Source organism: Mauremys mutica, chromosome 14 (genome assembly GCF_020497125.1).
Source record: "Mauremys mutica isolate MM-2020 ecotype Southern chromosome 14, ASM2049712v1, whole genome shotgun sequence".
Lineage (NCBI taxonomy): Eukaryota > Metazoa > Chordata > Testudines > Geoemydidae > Mauremys > Mauremys mutica.
The window spans coordinates 22,756,952-22,776,000 of record NC_059085.1 but is presented as its reverse complement, the minus strand read 5'-3'; the positions used below and the strand labels follow the sequence as shown (position 1 = coordinate 22,776,000).

General features: G+C 42.8%; 1 protein-coding gene across 3 annotated transcripts in view; it reads left to right on the top strand.

Annotated features, from left to right (window-relative positions):
• The window catches only part of LOC123349484 (borealin-2-like), a 129,340-nt gene that overhangs the window by 1,733 nt on the left and 108,558 nt on the right, over positions 1-19,049 (top strand). For 2 of the 3 annotated variants that reach the window (XM_044987625.1, XR_006573564.1), the window contains exons 2-9: positions 661-789; positions 4,058-4,107; positions 4,544-4,604; positions 6,626-6,693; positions 7,591-7,661; positions 9,042-9,137; positions 10,440-10,569; positions 13,525-13,611. In XM_044987625.1, the coding sequence (XP_044843560.1) occupies positions 661-789; positions 4,058-4,107; positions 4,544-4,604; positions 6,626-6,693; positions 7,591-7,661; positions 9,042-9,137; positions 10,440-10,569; positions 13,525-13,611 (692 nt within the window). Of the gene's footprint in view, positions 1-660; positions 790-4,057; positions 4,108-4,543; positions 4,605-6,625; positions 6,694-7,590; positions 7,662-9,041; positions 9,138-10,439; positions 10,570-13,524; positions 13,612-14,566; positions 15,578-19,049 lie in introns of those variants that run through there. The other variant, XM_044987626.1, reaches the window with a different exon arrangement.

The following is a 19,049-nucleotide window of genomic DNA, read 5'->3' as shown; positions in this document are numbered from 1 at the left end:
CACCTTTGAAAAATCAACCCTTGGACTTTTTCTCCTAGGTATGACACTACAAATTGGTTTGCTAACTTATATGCAGGCAATGATAGCTTTATCATCCCTCTTTAAATAAAGAAATGCACTTTATTTACCTGAAATGTTGTTAAACTTAACTTTATGCAGTCTCTTTCCTTCCCTCCACTTAATGGCTAATCTAGGATTTTTCTCTCTGGGAAAGTGTGTGTAGCACTGTACTGGGATTTAGAAGACCTGGTTTCAGTTTGTCTTTGTAACCTTGGGCAAGCTGGATAATCTCTCATCTATCTGTAAAAATGGGATGGTATTTCCATATCTTCCAGGGGTGTCCTGAGGCTTAATTAATAATGGTGAGACGCTTGACTATTAAGGTGATGAGGGCATGTAAGTACCTAAATAAGAATAATGCTAGTTTTAAAATGTTGACTTGTTTACCAGTTTGAGGACAGCCAGATTCTAGAAACATGTGGCATTCGATAACTTAAAATCTACTTTGAATTAAGCTGAACTTCTAGTCAAACTGACCCCTGTAAATACATAATCTTAATTCTTTGACTGGAACAAAGGTACTATCCAACAGGCAAACTATTAATGAACTTGGAAATGTATTGTACACTTAGCAACAGTTTTGTTTTTTTTTATTTGAAGCCAAAGAGAATCTTCAAGAAATGAAGAAAGAAATTGATTCACTTTTGCAAACAGCTGAGAAAACATTTAGAGTGGAGTTACTGAAGATGCCAGTTGCTGTCAGAAAAATGAAAAGAAAAGACTTGCTTAGTAAGTGTGTTTTTCTTGGAATGCATGCTTGTAGACAGCATGGATAACACTATCTACTTTCATGTCTTAAGTGTAGCTCTAAACCTCCCTGTAGGCCAGTGTTTCTCAAATGGGTCCGTGGACCTCTGGGGATCCCCGAGGGTATTCCAGGGCTTCCGTTGGGCCCTGCTGATCAACTCCTCCCCTTTCCTCCTAGTGCCTCAATGCCGGGGAACTGCTGTATCTCCCAGAGGCTGCTGAAGCCAAACAGGGAGATTTTAGGCAGTAAAAGTCCAGAGGTGCAGTGGGGGTAAGGCAGGCTACCTACCTGCCCTGGTGCTGCGCTGCTCCCGGAAGCGGACGGTACGTCCCTACAGCCCCTGGGGGAGGGCCAGGGAGTCTCTGCGCGCTGCCCCCTCCTGAGCGCTGACTCCGCAGCTCCCATTGGCTGGGAACTGCAGCCAATGGGCGCTGCAGGGGCAGTTCCTGCAGGCAGTGCCAGTGTGTGGAGACCCCCTGACCCTCCTGCCAAGGAGCCGCTGTCAGAGAGATGTACCAGACGCTTTCGGGAGCCACTGGGGTAAGGTAAGCCCGAGGTAAGTTCTGCCTGGTCTCACCCCCTCCTGCACTCCAACCCCCTGACCCAGTCCAGAGCCCGCACCCCACACCCAAACTCCCTCCTAGAACCTATACCTCTCACCCCCTCCTGCACCCAAATTCCCTCCCCTGCACCGCCTCTTGATCCCAACCCCCTGCCACAGCCTGGTGAAAGTGAGTGAGGGTGGGGGAGAGTGAGGGATGGAGGGAGGGGGGATGGAGTGAGTGGGGGGCGGGAAGAGGTTGGGTGGGGCCTTGGGGGAAGGGGTAGAGCTTGTGGGTCCCTGAAAATTTTTAAATCAAAATGGGGGTCCTCAGGTTGCTGAAGTTTGAGAACCTCTGTGTAGACTGTTATTTGCTTATGACTTTTTGATCAGCTACTTCCTTGATTGAGTCAATTTATTAAATTTTAATTGTGATGCAATCCTAGATAAAGACTAGAAATTATTATTATGGTCAGCTAGTCTGACCTGTATTAAACAGGCCATAGAACTTCACCCAATAACTCCTGCATCAAACCCAGAACTTCTGTGTGAGCTTCTACATATTAGAAAGACTCTTTGTCTAGATTTAAAGACTCCAAGCAATAGAACCCTGTGCTATCAAATCTTCTCAACATGTAAGTAACTAGGCTTAAGACAGTTTTGATTCCAACTTGTACTTATGAACACAGGCGTTGACTCCGTGGGTGCTCTGGGGCTGGAGCACCTGCGGGGAAAAATTGGTGGGTGCTCTGCACCCACCAGCAGCTCCTCGGCCCAGCTCACCTCCGCCTTGCCTTGCCTCCTCCCCTGAGCACACCGTCCCCACTTCTTCTCTCGGCACTTGCTGACGCAAAACAGCTGTTTTGTGGCGTAATAAGCTGGGGTGGGGAGGAGCAGGAATGTGGTGCGATCAAGGGAAGAGGTGGGGCCGGAGTGGGGATTTGGGGAAGGAGTCCAGTGGGGCAGGGAGGGGGTGGAGTTGAGGCAGGGAATTTGGGGAAGGAGTTGGAATGGGGGTGGGGCAGAGGTGGGAGAGGGCACGGCTGGGGTGGAGTCGGGGCGGCAGGGCGCAAGCACGCACCGGTGCCAGGAGAAGCTGGTGCCTGTGCTTATGAAATAATAGCAGCAATTCAACCTGTGATAGACAACAGCAGTAATTTGCTGCTATAGGAATATTGGTTTTAGAAGTTTCTCTTCCCAAGTGAAACCCTCATATGGGACCAAATAAAGACCAAAACAGGATATGCTTATGGAATCAAGGGTTAATCAAAGTGGATTTGGATGCTTAGCTTCTGCTAAAATCCCAGTCTAAAGTAGTTACAACTGTGATTAGTGCCTTAAATGTAAACTTCCCTTCCCTTTCCAGTTACAAATCATGTTTTGTGGGACTATACTTAGATCCTTTAGAGGTATCAGCACCCTAGAGTAGTGGGGAAAGCTGGTATCTGAGCTGTTGGCCTTCAGAATTCAAGGAACCATGAAACGAAGGGCTTCTCCAGATATTGAATTAGTGTATGGCATATTGGGGTGTAAATCTACAGTGCACAAGCTTTCCACATGCTAACTGTCCATGTGGACCCTGTTGCTGTGCACCCCAAGTGCACTTTGACCTACTCCAGTGCAGCAGCAGGGTCCGCATGGCATGTTATGCTCTCTGGAGTCATACTCCAGCTTGCTGTGCATTCTCTCCACCGAGACAAGCCCTAAAACTCTCTTATAGGGCTTGGAATTGTACAAATGACATACCACCCCAGTCAAGGTCAATTTCTTGCATCAGTTGTGCACCACAACTTTCTTCCCAGTTGCATAACTTGTTCTCTTCCAGGCTCTCTACTTCATCTAGAACATGGATAGGCAAACTACAACCCTGGGGCCGCATCCGGCCCTGCAGACGATTAAATCCGGCCCTAGAGCTCCCGCCGGGCAATGGGATCCCAGGCTTGCCCCACTCTGGCACTCCAGCCGGGGAGCGGGGACGGGGGCTTGCCCCGTTCTGTGCAGCTCCCGGAAGCAGCAGCATGTCCCCACTCCGGCTCCTACACATAGGGGCAGCCAGGGGTCTCTGCATGTGCCCCTGCCTCAAGCGCTGCCCCCCCACAGCTCCCATTGGCCAGGGACTGCAGCCAATGGGAGCTGCAGGGGCAGTGCCTGCGGACAGGGCAGTGTGCAGAATCACCTGGCCCACGCCTCTGTGTAGGAGGCAGAGGGGGCACATGCCGCTGCTTCTGGGAGCTGCTTGAGGTAAGTGCTGCCTGGAGCCTGCATCCCTGACCCCGTCCCATGCCCCAACTCCCTTCCCCAGCCCTGATCCCCCCCTCCCATTCTCCGAACCCCTCTGTCCCAGGCTGGAGCAACCTCCTGCACCCCCAACCCTTTAGCTCCATCCCAGAGCCTGCACCCCAGCTGGAGTCCTCCTTCCCCGCACCCCCTGCCCCATCCCAGAGCCCCCTCCCACACTGTGAACTCCTCATTTTTGGCCCCACCCCAGAGCCTGCACCCCCAACCAGAGCCCTCACCCCCTCCTGCACCCCAACCCCCAATTTTATGAGCATTCATGGCTTGCCATACAATTTCTATATCCAGATGTGGCCCTCTGGCCAAAAAGTTTACCCATCTCTGATCTAGAAGCACATGGACCATAGTTAAGCAAATAGTAGTGACTGTAAACAGGATATGTGTTCTTTGTTTTTTTCTTTCTTGTGTAACAGACCTGCAAGGAAGAGAGGAAGCTGCTGTTGTAGCTGCCGCTGTTGTAGCAGTAAGTGTTTGTAAATTGTAGGAGAACTTTAAATATGGAAAATCTGACAACATAAAGGAACTTTAAAAGGAACATTTTTTGCTATTAGCTTAACTTAAGGAAAAAAATGCCAAACAAAAATATGTGGCAGGAGACAATAGCCTATAATAATGTGAAACTACTGCACATTGTCTCTGACCCTTTTAGGGTAACTTACAGATATTGTTGCCGCAACTTCAAGTTTAGTTATTCACTCCCATCCTGTCTTGTGCATGTGACTGGAAATGGATTTGCTAATCATCATCTTTACTTCATGCTGGAAACTGTTTCTGAAAACACCTTGTATCACTTTACCTTATGAACTTAGTCACCCTCTGCCCTAGACTAACATAAATATGTATCTTGGAGAAATTTACTGATTGTACAGATCTCACTTTGTTCTTTAAATATCTTTTAGAATGACTGCTCTGTAGAGGACATTCCAAATACCAGGCTGGTGAGGAATTGCAGCAAAAGAGGTGAATGATTTCATGGCATGGACTTCCATTATCTGATCTATTTTTTTATTATTATTATTATTATTATTATTGGTATGGATTTAGTGACTGCAAAAGAAGTGTTGTTGTTAAGACTCCCTTTGGTACTCCGAGTATATACTTTATTACAGTAAAGCCTATATAATAACAGCCATACTAGGTCAGACCAAAGGTCCATCTAGCTCAGTATCCTTTCTTTCGACAATGGCCAAAGCCAGGGGCTTCAGAGGGAATGAACAGAACAGGTAGTCATGAAGTGGCATACAGAGGCTGGGGACACCATCCCTGCCCATCCTGGGCTAATAATCATTGATGGACCTATCCTCCATGAATTTATCTAGTACTTTTTTGAACCCTGTTAGCCTTGGCCTTAACAACATCCTCTGGCAAAGAGTTCCACAGGTTGTGCGTTGTGTGAGGAAATACTTCCTTTTGTTTGTTTTAAACCTGCTGCTTATTAATTTCATTTGGTGACCCCTAGTTCTTGTGTTTATAAGGAGTAAATAACCCTTCCTTATTTTCTTCTTCCACACCAGTCATGATTTTATAGACCTCTATCATATTTTCCCCCTCCTTAGTCGTCTCTTTTCCAGGCTGAAAAGTTCCAGTCTTATTAAAAGTCCCAACAGATATTTGGGAGTGCAGGAAGGGGGAGGCAGAGTGGTCCAGCATTGTGTTGGGCACTGTAAATATATATCTCACTCACTCACTCACTCACTCACTCACACACACACACACACACACACACACACACACACACACACACACACAATCTGAATAAAGGGTGAAAGGGAACACAGAGGTGAAGTGAGTTTCCCAAGGTCACAAAAGTCAGTGGCAGAGCTGGGAGTAGCCTGCAAGTCTCCTGGGGAGTCCCATTCCAGTCACCTATCTAATGGATCCATAGGTGCTGACTGCGTGGGTGCTCCAGCCCTGGAGCACCCATGGGGAAAAATTGGTGGGTGCTTTACCCACCGGCAGCCAAGCTCCCCGCCCCCACTCACATTGCTTCCTCCTCCTCCCCTGAGCACACCGCATCCCCGCTTCTCCTCCCAGTGCTTGCTGTTTCGTGGTGTAAGAAGCTCTGGGAGGGAGGAGGAAGGAGCGGGAACACAACGTGCTCAGGAAGAGGTGGGGCCAGGATTTAGGGAGTGGGCGGAGTTGGGGCGGGGACATTGGGGAAGGGGTTGGAATGGGGGTGGGGCAGGGGTGGAGTCTGGGCAGGGCTGGGTTGAGCACCCACCAGCGCCAGCAGAAGCCGGTGCCTATGGATGGACCACTCTGTCTGTAAAAGAGTAAGTGATCACTCTGTATCTGACCTATCAGTCCTCATCCTCAAAGGAAACCTACACACTTAAAAGATGAGTTTGGGAGTTGACATTCATAACCTTATTAAGACCATGGTTTTTAGTGTCTAGCAAAGACACTGGATTTATGGCTTATTACAACAATCTATACCTCACTAACCCCCTTTTGTCCTCTGACTGTAAGGGTGTTAATGCACCACTTCACCTTGAATGGTCCCTTAGAATATGTACTATCTGTCTATCTGACCTTGTATTTAGCTGTGACACTCTTAGTACCTTTCTCAGACCTGAGCTCTGTGTAGCTTGAAACCTTGTCTCTCTCACCAACCGAAGTTGGTCCACTTCATCTCTTTAATCTCAAAACAGGTGCAGTAGAAACGGTGCACCTCTGTCACAGTGGTCTGAACCTACTCTGGAGGGGGTCATTTCTAAGGGTGAGAGAGTGGCTTGGTATCCTTGGCATCCCAGATATGTCAGTGAGGGTGGAGATCCATATATAGTAGTTATGATGTTGGGCACACTTGCAATCCACCTAAGCATTGAACCAAGTGCCAAATGGCCATCAAATGGTGGAATCAATTGCTGTTTGTCTACTAACAGTCAATGTAGAACTAAATGGACTTGTCGTTGTGCCCATCACTGGAGCTATTAATATTCCATGTATTTCTAATCCACTTTGAATTGTCTTTTTTGTAGTTAAGGTAACTACAATTGTTGAATATAAAGATGAGGAGACTGTGCCTGCCAGAAAAGCATCTAAAAAGGTATGTGTTCAAGGAAAATAACCAGGACTAGATCTGTCCTGAAACCTGAGGCTACCTCAGTTGGTCCCTGGTCAGTTGCTTGCTTGTCATCTTAAAATAAACTATTTATTTTAAAAAAAAAATATGAACTATTCTTAATTCAGAATCAGCTGTGGTTCAATATGCTTATTTTAATTAATTTTAATATAAAATCCTATTGTGAAGTAGTTTTGTAGTCAACAGATAATACTTTTATTAATTCATGTACAGTACAACAATCATTTGCTGTAAACTCAGCACTATTTTTTAAGTCTCCTCCTGAAATTGAGTAACTCTCTGGTAAGGGTCCATCCTGCTGAATCATTGAAGTCCCACCATATCCTCTAAAGTCCCTAACTTGATTTTTCTGTTTGTTTGAATCCCACCTTGTGTTCAGTACATAGCTCCCCATATTTGTATGGGTTGTTTTTAGAGACCAACAGTGATAAAAAGCATTGCATCTGCATCAACTTATCCAATTTTAACTCTGTCTCACAACTCAGTGACTTGATTTTGCTCAATGACTTGCAGGTTTCAACTGGGCATTATGACATGGGTCTTCTCCCCCACATCCAGCAAAAAGACTTGATCTAGTGGTACAAGCATCTGTGTAGATGTGCCAAAATGGCTCTTGCAAAAACAGTGTTATGTAGTGTACTGACCTGTCAGGACAAGTAAGACCATAAACAGTTCTATACGATGAAGCCATAGCATAGGAATTTCACGTGCCTCAGTTTACTCATCTGTAAAGTGGGTATAATTCCCTATTCAACAGTGGTTTTAGGAGGTTTAAGTCTTCATCATCTGAAATTCTCAGTCCTATTACATTTAATGTCATTTATTCTAACAATGCTTAATTTTTTATGTATTTGTTTTAAGGTGTCTAAAACAAAATCACTGGTTTCTTTAGCTTCTGGCACACATCTCAAAGAAAACCATTCTCTTTCTAGGTAAGACTATGATCTAGAGTAATTTTTGTAATTTATTTGGACTGAGTGGCTTTTCAAAGAAATCGCCGTGATTTTTAACTCTGCTACGAAGAAAGCATTTAATGAACATTACACAAGATGGATCAGATTTTGTGTGATTTACTCTACTGAAGTAAATTTTAATCAGATGACTTTTGTCCTGTCCCCCTTCCCCCAAATGGGGTGGCTGCTAAAGGGATATACTGCAATCCATTTGAATGTATACACTTGTGCATCCAATTGTGTGTATAATATAAAAATATCTAGTTAATCTTTAATTGCAGACAACGTTTAATGGAGGAAAGTAGCCTTTAGGTAACCTGACATGCTTCAGTTAACAAGAATAACAAACTATGTAGTAGTTTTGCTAATTTTAACATCTGAAAGGGATTTGCATGAATATCCGTAGTGGAATATCTATTTGAGCTACTTATAGCAAAGATGAGCTGAAGTCTACTCTTCTTTGATTTGTGAGTCAAAGGAACTGATGTCTCCAGTCAAATAGGCATAAAAATCTGTGCAATTACGTATTGCAACTGTTCACTTTTTAAGACTCTGAGCATGTCTACTAGTTCAACATACACCTTCTATCCTCTTTTAAAGTGTACTCTAGATGTTGAATCAACTCATACTGTACATGAGAAGAAAACTAGAAAGCCTTAAGTATGTTTAGTTATTCCTACGCCTAATGTAGGATTACAGATAATTTTCAAATCCACAAAACTGACCTGTAAAACTAGTCAGCTTCTGGGGTAGGCAAAAGCTGTTGTATCCGTCTCTGGTGCACGGCTTTTCCTTAATGTTCAGTCGCGTTTTGCTCACACCAGGTCCTGAAGCTAACTCTCTCTTTATTCTGTGTGTAGGGAGGGCTTCAATCCCTACCTCTAAAACAATCTTTATGGCCCATTAGGATCCAAAACTGGAAGTGGCTGTTCTCTGGCTCTGGTTCAGATGTGGCCTCTCAAGAATTCTTGTGAGAACTGATCATAGGAAAACTCCCTCCACTTTTGATTAAAACTGCCAGGAGACTGAATAGGAACCTTTGCTTAACTGTGTCCAGCTCACTGTGCTCTCTCAAGCAGTTTCTAATACAAATAATCCTATATTGCTTCTAGCCCCCTCTACTTGCATAGGCTAGGTTCTGGTGGATGATATCTTACTGTGTAAGGGACTTCACCTTTTCTGTGCCTCCCCACCCCACCTTTTTTTAAAGCAACACTAACTAGATAACTACAAAGTACTGTAACATTGTTTAACTTACCAGTCTTCTGCTTAGGGAATTTAAAATATCTGCTTCATAACTGGAATTCTCTAGACTAAAAGTACTGTACTGTGTAAAAGCAAATGCTGTTTTTCTGGCAGATCTGCATTCTCTACTCCAAATGTGAGGCATTTTAAGGCTCCTACATCTGATCGCACAGCTGCAAACTATAAATCTGCTCCACGTGTTTCTAGAAGGTAGGCCTTTCAGGTCATAGCACAACTGATCTCTTTTCTTTTTAAACTCTTACTACATACATATCTGGATACCAAATAAGGAATGCTCCTTTGAACAAGACAATGAAGATCTTTGTAAATGCAGTGTCTGCCATTGTAGATTTTAGGAAAGGAAGGTGGCTTCTACCTCTAAAAGAGTTCCTGTTCATGGAGGAGGGTGGGGGAAGAGACTGAAGTGAAGTGGATACAATTTATACTTGTGCTGAAATCTGGAGGTACTGGCTATGTTTTCATCATTAAGGTTACCTTCTGAAGCTGGCTTAATGGGGCACAAACTACTAGCTTTCTCTACGTGTTGACTATAGTTTACAGAAGCATAACCATTTAGAAACAAGTTTTCAGCACCTCTAATTTAGCTGAAATAATTCACTCTTGGTTGAAAGTACTTGCAACATTTAGTATAAATTCATACAAATACTTCTAATCAGTTAAACTACACATTGTAGCTGGAAAGGTTCTTAAAGCTGGTAATTCTGAACGTGCTTCTGGCAGAAACAACCTGCCGAATGAAGTGAAATGCTTTATAGTAAGATAGCCAAATTCAGCCCTGACGCCACAAAGTGGTTCACAGCATTACCCTGGCCTGCTATTATTATGCCATTGTGTCAAGCGTCTGTCTCTTTCAGGTTAAAGATGCCTAAAACATTATACTTGCTCTCAAATATTGGAGCCTGCCTTTGACTACAGTACAAAATAATGTTAAATACAAGGGAAATATAGGAATTCCATGTCAGACCTGTCATCCACCTACTCCAGTCTCCTGCCTCTGAAAGTAGCCAACATCAGATGCTTCAGAGGAAGGTGCAAGAAACCCTGCAGTAGTTCAGTCCTGGATAATCTGTTGCTAATGAGTCTTTTCCTACTCCCTAATAATTAGACTTGCTTAAAAACTGATGCTTTAGGGTGAGTGTTAGTGTTCACTGTGATAACTGGAGACTGTTCTTCTCCATGTAAATGTCCAATCCCAACTGAAGATTGATCATTGGCTTAGAATTTCTCAGTTGTATTGCACCCTGCCAGACTGGCAAAATATTACCTGGTGGTGCCAATAAACACTACTACCTTCAAGATGATAAGATGTTTGGGTTTTCTTTAGTGTTAGTTCTAAATGGTTTGTAGAACAAAGTAGAAAATGAGGACCCATTAAGTGCACCCATTACAAAACTGGCTATTACTGAATCACATTGGCTCTAATGGCTCTCAGTAGGACATGAAAATGCAATTTATTAGAGGTGAAACTCTATTCTTCTATTCCACTTCTAGACTACAACAAATGGCTGTCTCAAGAACTGTACCTATGAGAGAAAAAGTCCAAGCCATGTCACTAAGAAGTAACTCGGTGCCTCGGGAAAAAGCTGTTCCATTTGTTAATATACCTCTGGCTGATGGAAAGGTAGTAAACCTTAACTTTTCAGTTTCACATGCTTTAGATGATCTGTCTCTGGCAAATATATAAACAAAGGGGTATCTGGAAAATGTTTTTTTTTTTTCCTGTCTTTGCCAGCAGTAGCAGTTGCTACAGTTAAGTGAGCAGCTTGTAAACAAAATGGCTTTTCAAAATGGTCACTTTCTGAAGTGAACATTTCTATTAACTTTCCATATTATAACAACATAAGAATGGCCATACTGGGTCCGACCAAAGGTCCATCTAGCCCAGTATTCTGTCTTCTGACAGTGGCCAATGCCAGGTGCCCCAGAGGGAATGAACAGAACAGGTAATCATCAGGTGATCCATCCCCTGTCGCCTGTTCCCAGCTTCTGGCAAACAGAGATTAGAGACACCATCCCTGCCCATCCCGGCTAATAGCCATTGATGTACCTATCCTCCATGAATTTATCTAGTTCTTTTTTGAGCTCTGTTATAGTCTCGGCCTTCACAACATCCTCTGGCAAAGAGTTCCATAGGTTGACTGTGCATTGTGTGAAGAAATACTTCCTTTTGTTTGTTTTTAAACCTGCTGCTATTAATTTAATTTGGTGACCCCTAGTTCTTGTATTAGGAGAAGGAGTAAATAGCACCTCCTTATTTACTTTCTCCACACCAGTCATGATTTTATAGACCTCTATCATACCCCCGCAGACGTCTTTTTTTTTTATCCAAGCTGAAAAGTCCCAGTCTTATTAATCGCTCCTCATATGGCAGCAGTTCCATACCCCTAATCATTTTTATTGCCCTTTTCTGAACATTTTCCAATTCCAATATATCTTTTTTGAGATGGAATGACCACATCTGCACGCAGTATTCAAGATGTGAGCGTTCCATGGATTTATAGAGAGGCAATATATTTTCTGTCTTATTAGGTATACCTTTCTTAATGATTCCCAACATTGTGTTTGCTTTTTTGACTGCTGCTGCACATTGAGTGTATGTTTTCAGAGAATTATCCACAATGACTCTAAGATCTTTCTTGAGTGGTAACAGCTAAATATTGCGTTAGTGTCAGTTTAGTAAATGACTTAGAATCTTGTCCGAACGCTTGGACATATGATGAAGCTTTTTAGGTATCATACCAATGACTATACTGACCAGGCCTACTGAGGTGAAATAAGTATTTGATGTACAGTAACTCCTCACTTAACGTTGTAGTTATGTTCCTGAAAAATGCGACTTTAAGCGAAACAATGTTAAGTGAATCCAATTTCCCCATAAGAATTAATGTAAATGAAGGGGTTAGGTTCCAGGGAATTTTTTCTCTCTCTCTCTCACACACTCACACACACACACTCACACACTCACACACACACACACACACACACGTTTTAAACAAACAATTTAATAGTGGTACACAGTGATGATGATTGTGCAGCTTGGTTGAGGTGGAGGAGTCAGAGGGTGGGATATTTTCCAGGGAACACCTTCCTGCTAAATGATGAACTAGCAATTTGCTGAGCCTTCAAGGGTTAACTCTCAGTCTACAAGGCAGCAGGAATGGAAAGAGGGGAAAGAGCATTGCAGACTGTGTGTGTGTGTGTGTGTGTGTGTGTGAAAGAGATGCGTTTCCCCTTTAAGTACACTGCCTTGTTAATTAGATCAGCTTGCTCAGACATCAGCTGCTGCTGCCAGCAAGCTCCCTCTGTCCTGAGTCCTGTCATGTGTCCCCCTGCTCTATGGAAGATGGGGTAAGTGGGATGCAGGGGAGAGGGGGACACTCTGACATTACCCCCCTCTTCCTCCCCTCCCCTCCCCTCCCCTCCCCTGCACAGCAAGCAGGAGTCTTGGGGAGCAGCGACAAAGCAGAGGGCAGGAGCAGCACATGGCAGTGGGGGAGGGTCAGCTGCAATTGCTAGCCTGCTGGGAGCTGCTGCACAGGGAACTATGGTGAGCGAGGAGCTGATAGGGGGGCTGCTGGTCCACCCTGGTTCTAAGCCCCCACCAGCTGGCTGCAACGGGCTGCTCTTCCTGCAAGCAGTGGACAAAGCAGGCGGCTGCCAAACGATGTTAGAAGGGAGCATTGCACAACTTTAAATGAGCATGTTCCCTATTTGATCAGCAACGTAACAATGAAACAATGTTAACCGGGACAACTTTAAGTGAGGAGTTACTGTATTTCCCCTACGCCTTCACTAGGACGTACAGTCTAAAATAACTGAACTCTTGGGCTAAAAGAACAGGAGTACTTGTGGCACCTTAGAGACTAACAGATTTATTTCAGCATGAGCTTTCGTGGGCTACAGCTCACTTCTTCGGATGCATAGAATGGAACACACAGCCAGGAGATATTTATACATACATATTTATTCATGTTCTCTGTATGTATAAATATCTCCTGTCTGTGTGTTCCATTCTGTGCATCCGAAGAAGTGAGCTGTAGCCCACGAAAGCTTATGCTGAAATAAATCTGTTAGTCTCTAAGGTGCCACAAGTACTCCTGTTCTTTTTGCGGATACAGACTAACACGGCTGCTACTCTGAGACTTGGGCTAAAGAAATTCTGTGAATAACTTGGTTCAGTCTGCACTACTGCTGACTTTGAAAGATGGGATTCTGGCTGTGAAAGTTGATGGATATTGGTTAGCTAACAAGACTGACGCCTCACTGTGCCCTGGGTGTGCTGAGAACTCTTGTTTCTTGAATTATTTCCACTTAGATTTGGCTCCTTGACCAGCAGCAACCCTAGTTTAATGGGCCATTATCTTGTGTTCAGAATGTCAGTCATAACTAAAGCCAGTGATAAGTTGGAAGGAGACCTGTGCAGACTAACACTTTTTGGGCAGAATGTTTTGTGAGCCAATAAAGCTGTTAAACATATCCCTCAACTCAACTTCAGTGCATGGTTGTAAGAAAAATTGATAATGGTGAGTCACATGAAACATGCTGAATATCTCAATCACTTTGTGATTATGCTCAGACTCTCTGTTCTGCTGGTGAAGACCTCCATAACATCAATGTCGAGTTGCTTAATGATGACACAGTTCAGCATATTCATAATCTAGTGGTAAGTTTACAGAACCAGTAATTTGTAAATAGTCTAAGATTGCACAGAAGTCCTGGCACTTAATCTTCAAATCATCTATGCAAGGAACAAACTATTTCTAGTAAGGGAGAAATGTTGCTTCAACTTTAACTTACTTGAAGCAACATTTTTCCTTTACTAGGAAGAGACAGCCTTTGTATAGATCTGTTTTACTGAGTCCGGTCAGTGATATTGCTTCTAAAGAAAGGGCAGAAGTCTTTCTTCTCCTCCTGTCTGCCTGCCATGTGAGGAAACTCTGCTTTTCTCACTAATATCAGTGTCTCAATCTGCAAATCAAAACAAAGATAGCGAAGTTTCACATAATGTATATTGATGGAGGGGATTGTACCTCACTCTCTGAATAAGAACTATAGGGGTCCCATCAAATTTGTACTAAGCTTGGACAATAACTCCTCCCTCTACATTATAAAGGTGTGCTTATATACCCCTCTCCAGGAGAGAAATTGTACTCTGCTGCTAAACATCACTACTAATTTTATGCCAGCTAGTGGCCCTCCTCCAAGAGGTTATTGTAATGGGGACTCTAAGACCTTGCTAATATGTAATAGTATAGAAATACAGTTGAAATATCCATAGTTATAAGTAGGTAAGAGTATTATATGGAAAAGTGACCCACCCTTATAGGTGGTGGGACCTTACTTTAAGTTATATGAATTATAGCAGACTGAAGATTTGACAGCTACAATATGGCATGCCTCTGCTTCTGTTGCAAGCACGGGGTGGGGTGGTGTCTCTAAAAAGCTAAATAGTGGGCAGGAGCTAGATTGTTCTGCCCTCTCTGCTAATCTGTATGTTATCCTACTACTCTACTGCTGAAGATTTGCTCCTCAATTTAGCTGTCTTGCAGAGTTTAAACAACTCTAGTTTTAATGTCTGCCAATAAAGTTGGTTTAAAATGGCTTTCTTTCCCCTCCAGAGCCAATTGACTGTTTTATGTGGAAAAGCAACAGTTAAACCAAGTTAATGGAGTCTACGTGCATATGTTGTGTTCTCTCAGTTGTGTATTATATAAATATTCTGTGCAGTTACTTGTCTGTTTTAAATGTTTACATAAACTTAATCTTTATAAATAAAGTTTTATACTGCATATTTAACTTTCTATGTATAGAAAGACTTGCATTTTACAGCAATATGATTATGATGTCTTTACAAGCTCAAAGCCACGTTACCAGTTGCTTCCTTAACTGAAAGATAAGACTGCTTCCTATTCATGTTAGTTTAATGAAGGGACAACTTTGTATCCTTCCCAGATTGCTCATCTCTATTTTTGACCTCCTGTGCTCAGTAAATTATACATCAGAATACACAGTAAAATACATCTGTTACATCAAAAGCTATTTCTCATCCTTCTGAAGTTGTGCAGCATTAGTGCTAAGCACCAGTTCAAGATAATGCAAGGTGATATAAACTCATTCTTTTAGACCCGCTTAGACCAATCTATGTGACAGTCTCGTTTGTAACTTGTATACTGGGATGGGCGTGGAGGGTGTAATGTAAATTAAAGAAGGGTAGAAGTCACTCTAAACTCTCTTGTTAGGCTGCCTTAGTATTTCTCTAGTCTAGCCCATAGTCACATGACTAAGACCAGGCTACACTCAGAGTAAAACCCTAAGTTAAACGAAAGGCATTTGGGTTCAACTGTATCAGATCAGTTTCTCACTAGGCTTCCCTAAATTAATTTTTGCAGCTGTCCTAACATTTTCAGTTTCGAAACTCATTGGTCCAGCACTCGGAAGTTTCAGTTGTGTGTACTATGTTGATACAAGGTGCCAGTACTTTATCTTGTAACCGTTATGGGGTGAATGAACCTAGATTTAGATTATAATCAACAGGATGTCATCAACCACTTCAGGTTTCCCTCTTGATCCAAAGAATAGTTGTCCCTAGCAATCTTGATTATAAGAAGCCTCCATGTTCGCGGAAGCTCTTCAGGTTCATAGGGTTGTTTCTTATTGATTTTTCTGACATCAAGCTATTGGATAACTAGGAGGGCAATAGTGTAAAACTAGCACTGGATTGTTTAGCAGTTCAAGAGTTAAAAAATAGTAACCTTCTGAACAGTTACTTTGACAATCTATATCTGTTAAAACCTTCCACTTTAGTTGACTTTCAACCAAATTTTTTTTGCATAGTAGGTTGTCACTCCCATTCAAGTTTAGAGCATAACTCACAGAAGCATGTTCTACTAGCTAAACTTTAGTGTTGCTTCTCACAACAACCTGAGCTGAGCTTAGCTTGGGTGCAAAGATAAACTGGGCCTTAACACAAGGGTCTGTGTTGGAATAAGAGAGGGACTGCAGCCTTTACAGTCTTATGAGAACTCTAGTGGCTCACTTACACTTCCCTTTGCTTTTAGCAAGGGTCCTATGATGGCATTTGACTTTGGTTTCCTTTAAATGTACACTTATTCTTCTGCATGTTTCCTAGAGTAATTCCTTCACTGGCAATAGGCATAGCTTTAAGTATGGTGAGAGGCAAAGCTGTGCTGCTGGAGTAGCTTTTTAAAACTAGGGAACTTTCCTAGTACTTTGCCTCTGTACAGATCTAATGCTGCTCATGGCAATCTCTGTCCTCTAGTGGTAGAGGATTAGGAGTGGAAAGGCTGAGCTCACTTCGCTGTAACTTCAATACCTGTTCTTATGATCCTTTATCTCTGGTAAGAGCACAGGAAATTTTGTCACCTTACCTCTTAGTGCAGCTTTTGACACTTCTGCATCACTAGTGACCCTTTCCCACTAGAATCTTTACTTAAGAGGCATCTGCCTTGTCTGTCATAAAGAGGGTGACCAGACAGCAAATGTGAAAAATCAGGACATGGGGTGGGGGGTAATAGGAGACTATATAAGAAAAAGACCCAAAAATCAGGACTGTCTCTATAAAAATGGGACATCTGGTTACCCTAGTCATAAAACTATGTACATAACAGCTTCCCCTTCTGGTTACGTGTTCCAGTTAATGAAACTAGATAATCTTACACTGCAGAAAATAGCACTGAAAATAAGGCAATTATAATCAAAGGGAAACAGTCCTTACACACTCTCAAACATTAACAAAAGAGAATGTTATGTTGGGAAGTTAATGAGAATATAAAAAATTGTGTTCTCTCTGTTAGGTTGGGTGTGATTACCATGGTATTAGGAGGAAGAGTTGGTTAATTTATTATCAGGGTTTATGTTCTCCTCCTGAGTCTCAGTAAAATTTGCAAGAGCTTCAACCTTGGCCCTATAGTTCCTAGAGTTAGTGGTGATAGACTCTGTGTTATTATTTCACCCCTTTAAAGGGTAGTTTTCTCACACCTTTTGTATTTCCACTCTGAGGGCTTTTCTACACATGGAGATTTTCCTGATTAACCCTGTAGATGGACACTCTGTTACTCTGGGAATAAATGAGGAACAAGTCCAGGTGCAGACAAGACCTAAGGTAAAAGTGGGGGAAGTCAGAATTTGGTACTTGTGATCTGTCAAAACAATCCTACAGCTATTGACTGCCTCATTCAATACTAGTACAAACCAACTGACCATATCCTGATTTGCAAGACCCTCCACAAGATGATCCAAGCCATGTCAACAATGCCATCTCCACCACCTCAACAAGAAGCATATAACTGTCCAGAGATGATGTATGAAACTGGGTTGCAGCTTTCTCTGTAGCTAGAGTACAGCTGTGGAAGTTCTGAGAGGATATTACCCCACATCTTGCCATTAATTTCAGAAATGCAAGACCTCCTTTTTCTTAAGTTACCTATTCCAGCAATTGCAGCTACATTATGTGGTTGTGGTAGGGTAATGCAGTAGGGGGAAGAGGAAGATGGATTAGAAAAAATCCTTATGCTTACAGAGGGGATGGGAAAGGAGTTACAGGGAGGAGCTAGAACAGCTCAATTTTGATCAGCCTTGGTAACCTCCTAGATGCTCAAATATGTGCAGTAATATACAGTGTACATGAGTAAAATAAAATAACTAGACCACATTTCCCAGAATATTCTTGAAAAGGTTTCTTTAGGGTTGAAAGAAGCTTTTAATCCCTCTGTAGGTGGTAGCAACACACTAAACCCTGGTCTGCACTAGGAACTTACATCAGTACAGTTTTCTCTCAGGAGCGTGAAAAATTCACAGGACTGAGACACACAACTATACTGCTGTAACTTCCTAATGCAGACACTAGGTCAGCAGAAGAATTCTTCTGTTGGCATAGGTGCTGCCTATTGGAGAGGTGGATTACCTATGTTTACGGGAGAAGCCCTTGGGTTGGCATAGTTAATGTCTACACTGAAGGGCTATCACAGTGCAGCTGCAGCATTTTTAAGTGTAGACATACACTTGTAGTCTAGGCTTACTGAGGGTGTTTGTGGGAAGATAAAGATGAATAACTTGGCATGAAGGGTGAGTAGGTACTCAAAGTTAACACACAATCTATGCTGTTTAATCATAATGGACCCAAATAAGTAATTCAGAAGAACCAAATTGTTGGGAAGTGACATTATCAAGCTTGTTAAGCACTAAGTGTTGTAGGATAAATTATCCTATCTTCAACCTGTTTCTTTTGCAAGTCATTACCTAAAACCATATAACCAAAATGCTGTACAATTGTTGCTAGGGAAGTATATGTTTACATGTTTAAACTTGATGTACTCAAACAAGCCTAAGCAAGTATTTTGAGCTTAAGCATTGATGTGAGGGACACTGTACAGGGAGGGAGTCATGTGCAGGTCAGTTCACTCTAAAAAAAATAGACTGCTCATTTAAACGTAAGTACTATTATTATTTCTGCCTACCTTGGCAACCAGAGCTGATCAATACCATTTTCAGTGCATGGGTGGGAATCTAGGCTCTTTAATAGCAATCGTGTTCTATTTCCCTATGCTGAGTACTTGTAAATATGCTGCATTATCTTGGTTCTACTGAGTAAGCATAACATCACTATCATGAAACAAGCAGCAAAAGCATCTACATTGGGATCCTCAAACTTCATTGCACCACAACCCCCCCTTCGTGGAGCTTGAGCCCTGGGGGTGGAGAGAAGAGGGACCACATCTAGAGTCCCGCTGGCCTAGGTGGAGGGAAAAGGGGCCACAGGCCAAGTCCTGCCCCCCTGGGTGGAGCTGCAGCCTAAGCCCCATTGCCCCAGGTCACGGTGAAGCTTGGGCTGCAGCTTCAGCCCTGGGTCCCAGCAAGTCTAATGCTGGCTCTGGTGACCTATTAAAATTAGAATCAGGGAGATGAGTATTACAACTCAGTCTAAATATCTTGATGGAAATACAAGAATTCAGTGGGGACTGGCAAAGCTAAAGTTTGTCCTGTCCTAGTTCTCTAATCACTCCTTCAGTATGTACTTTGGAGGATCCTCTTCATCCTTCCCCCAATGGTTTTGGGGGAGGCATTTCTACACCCTGCTATTTT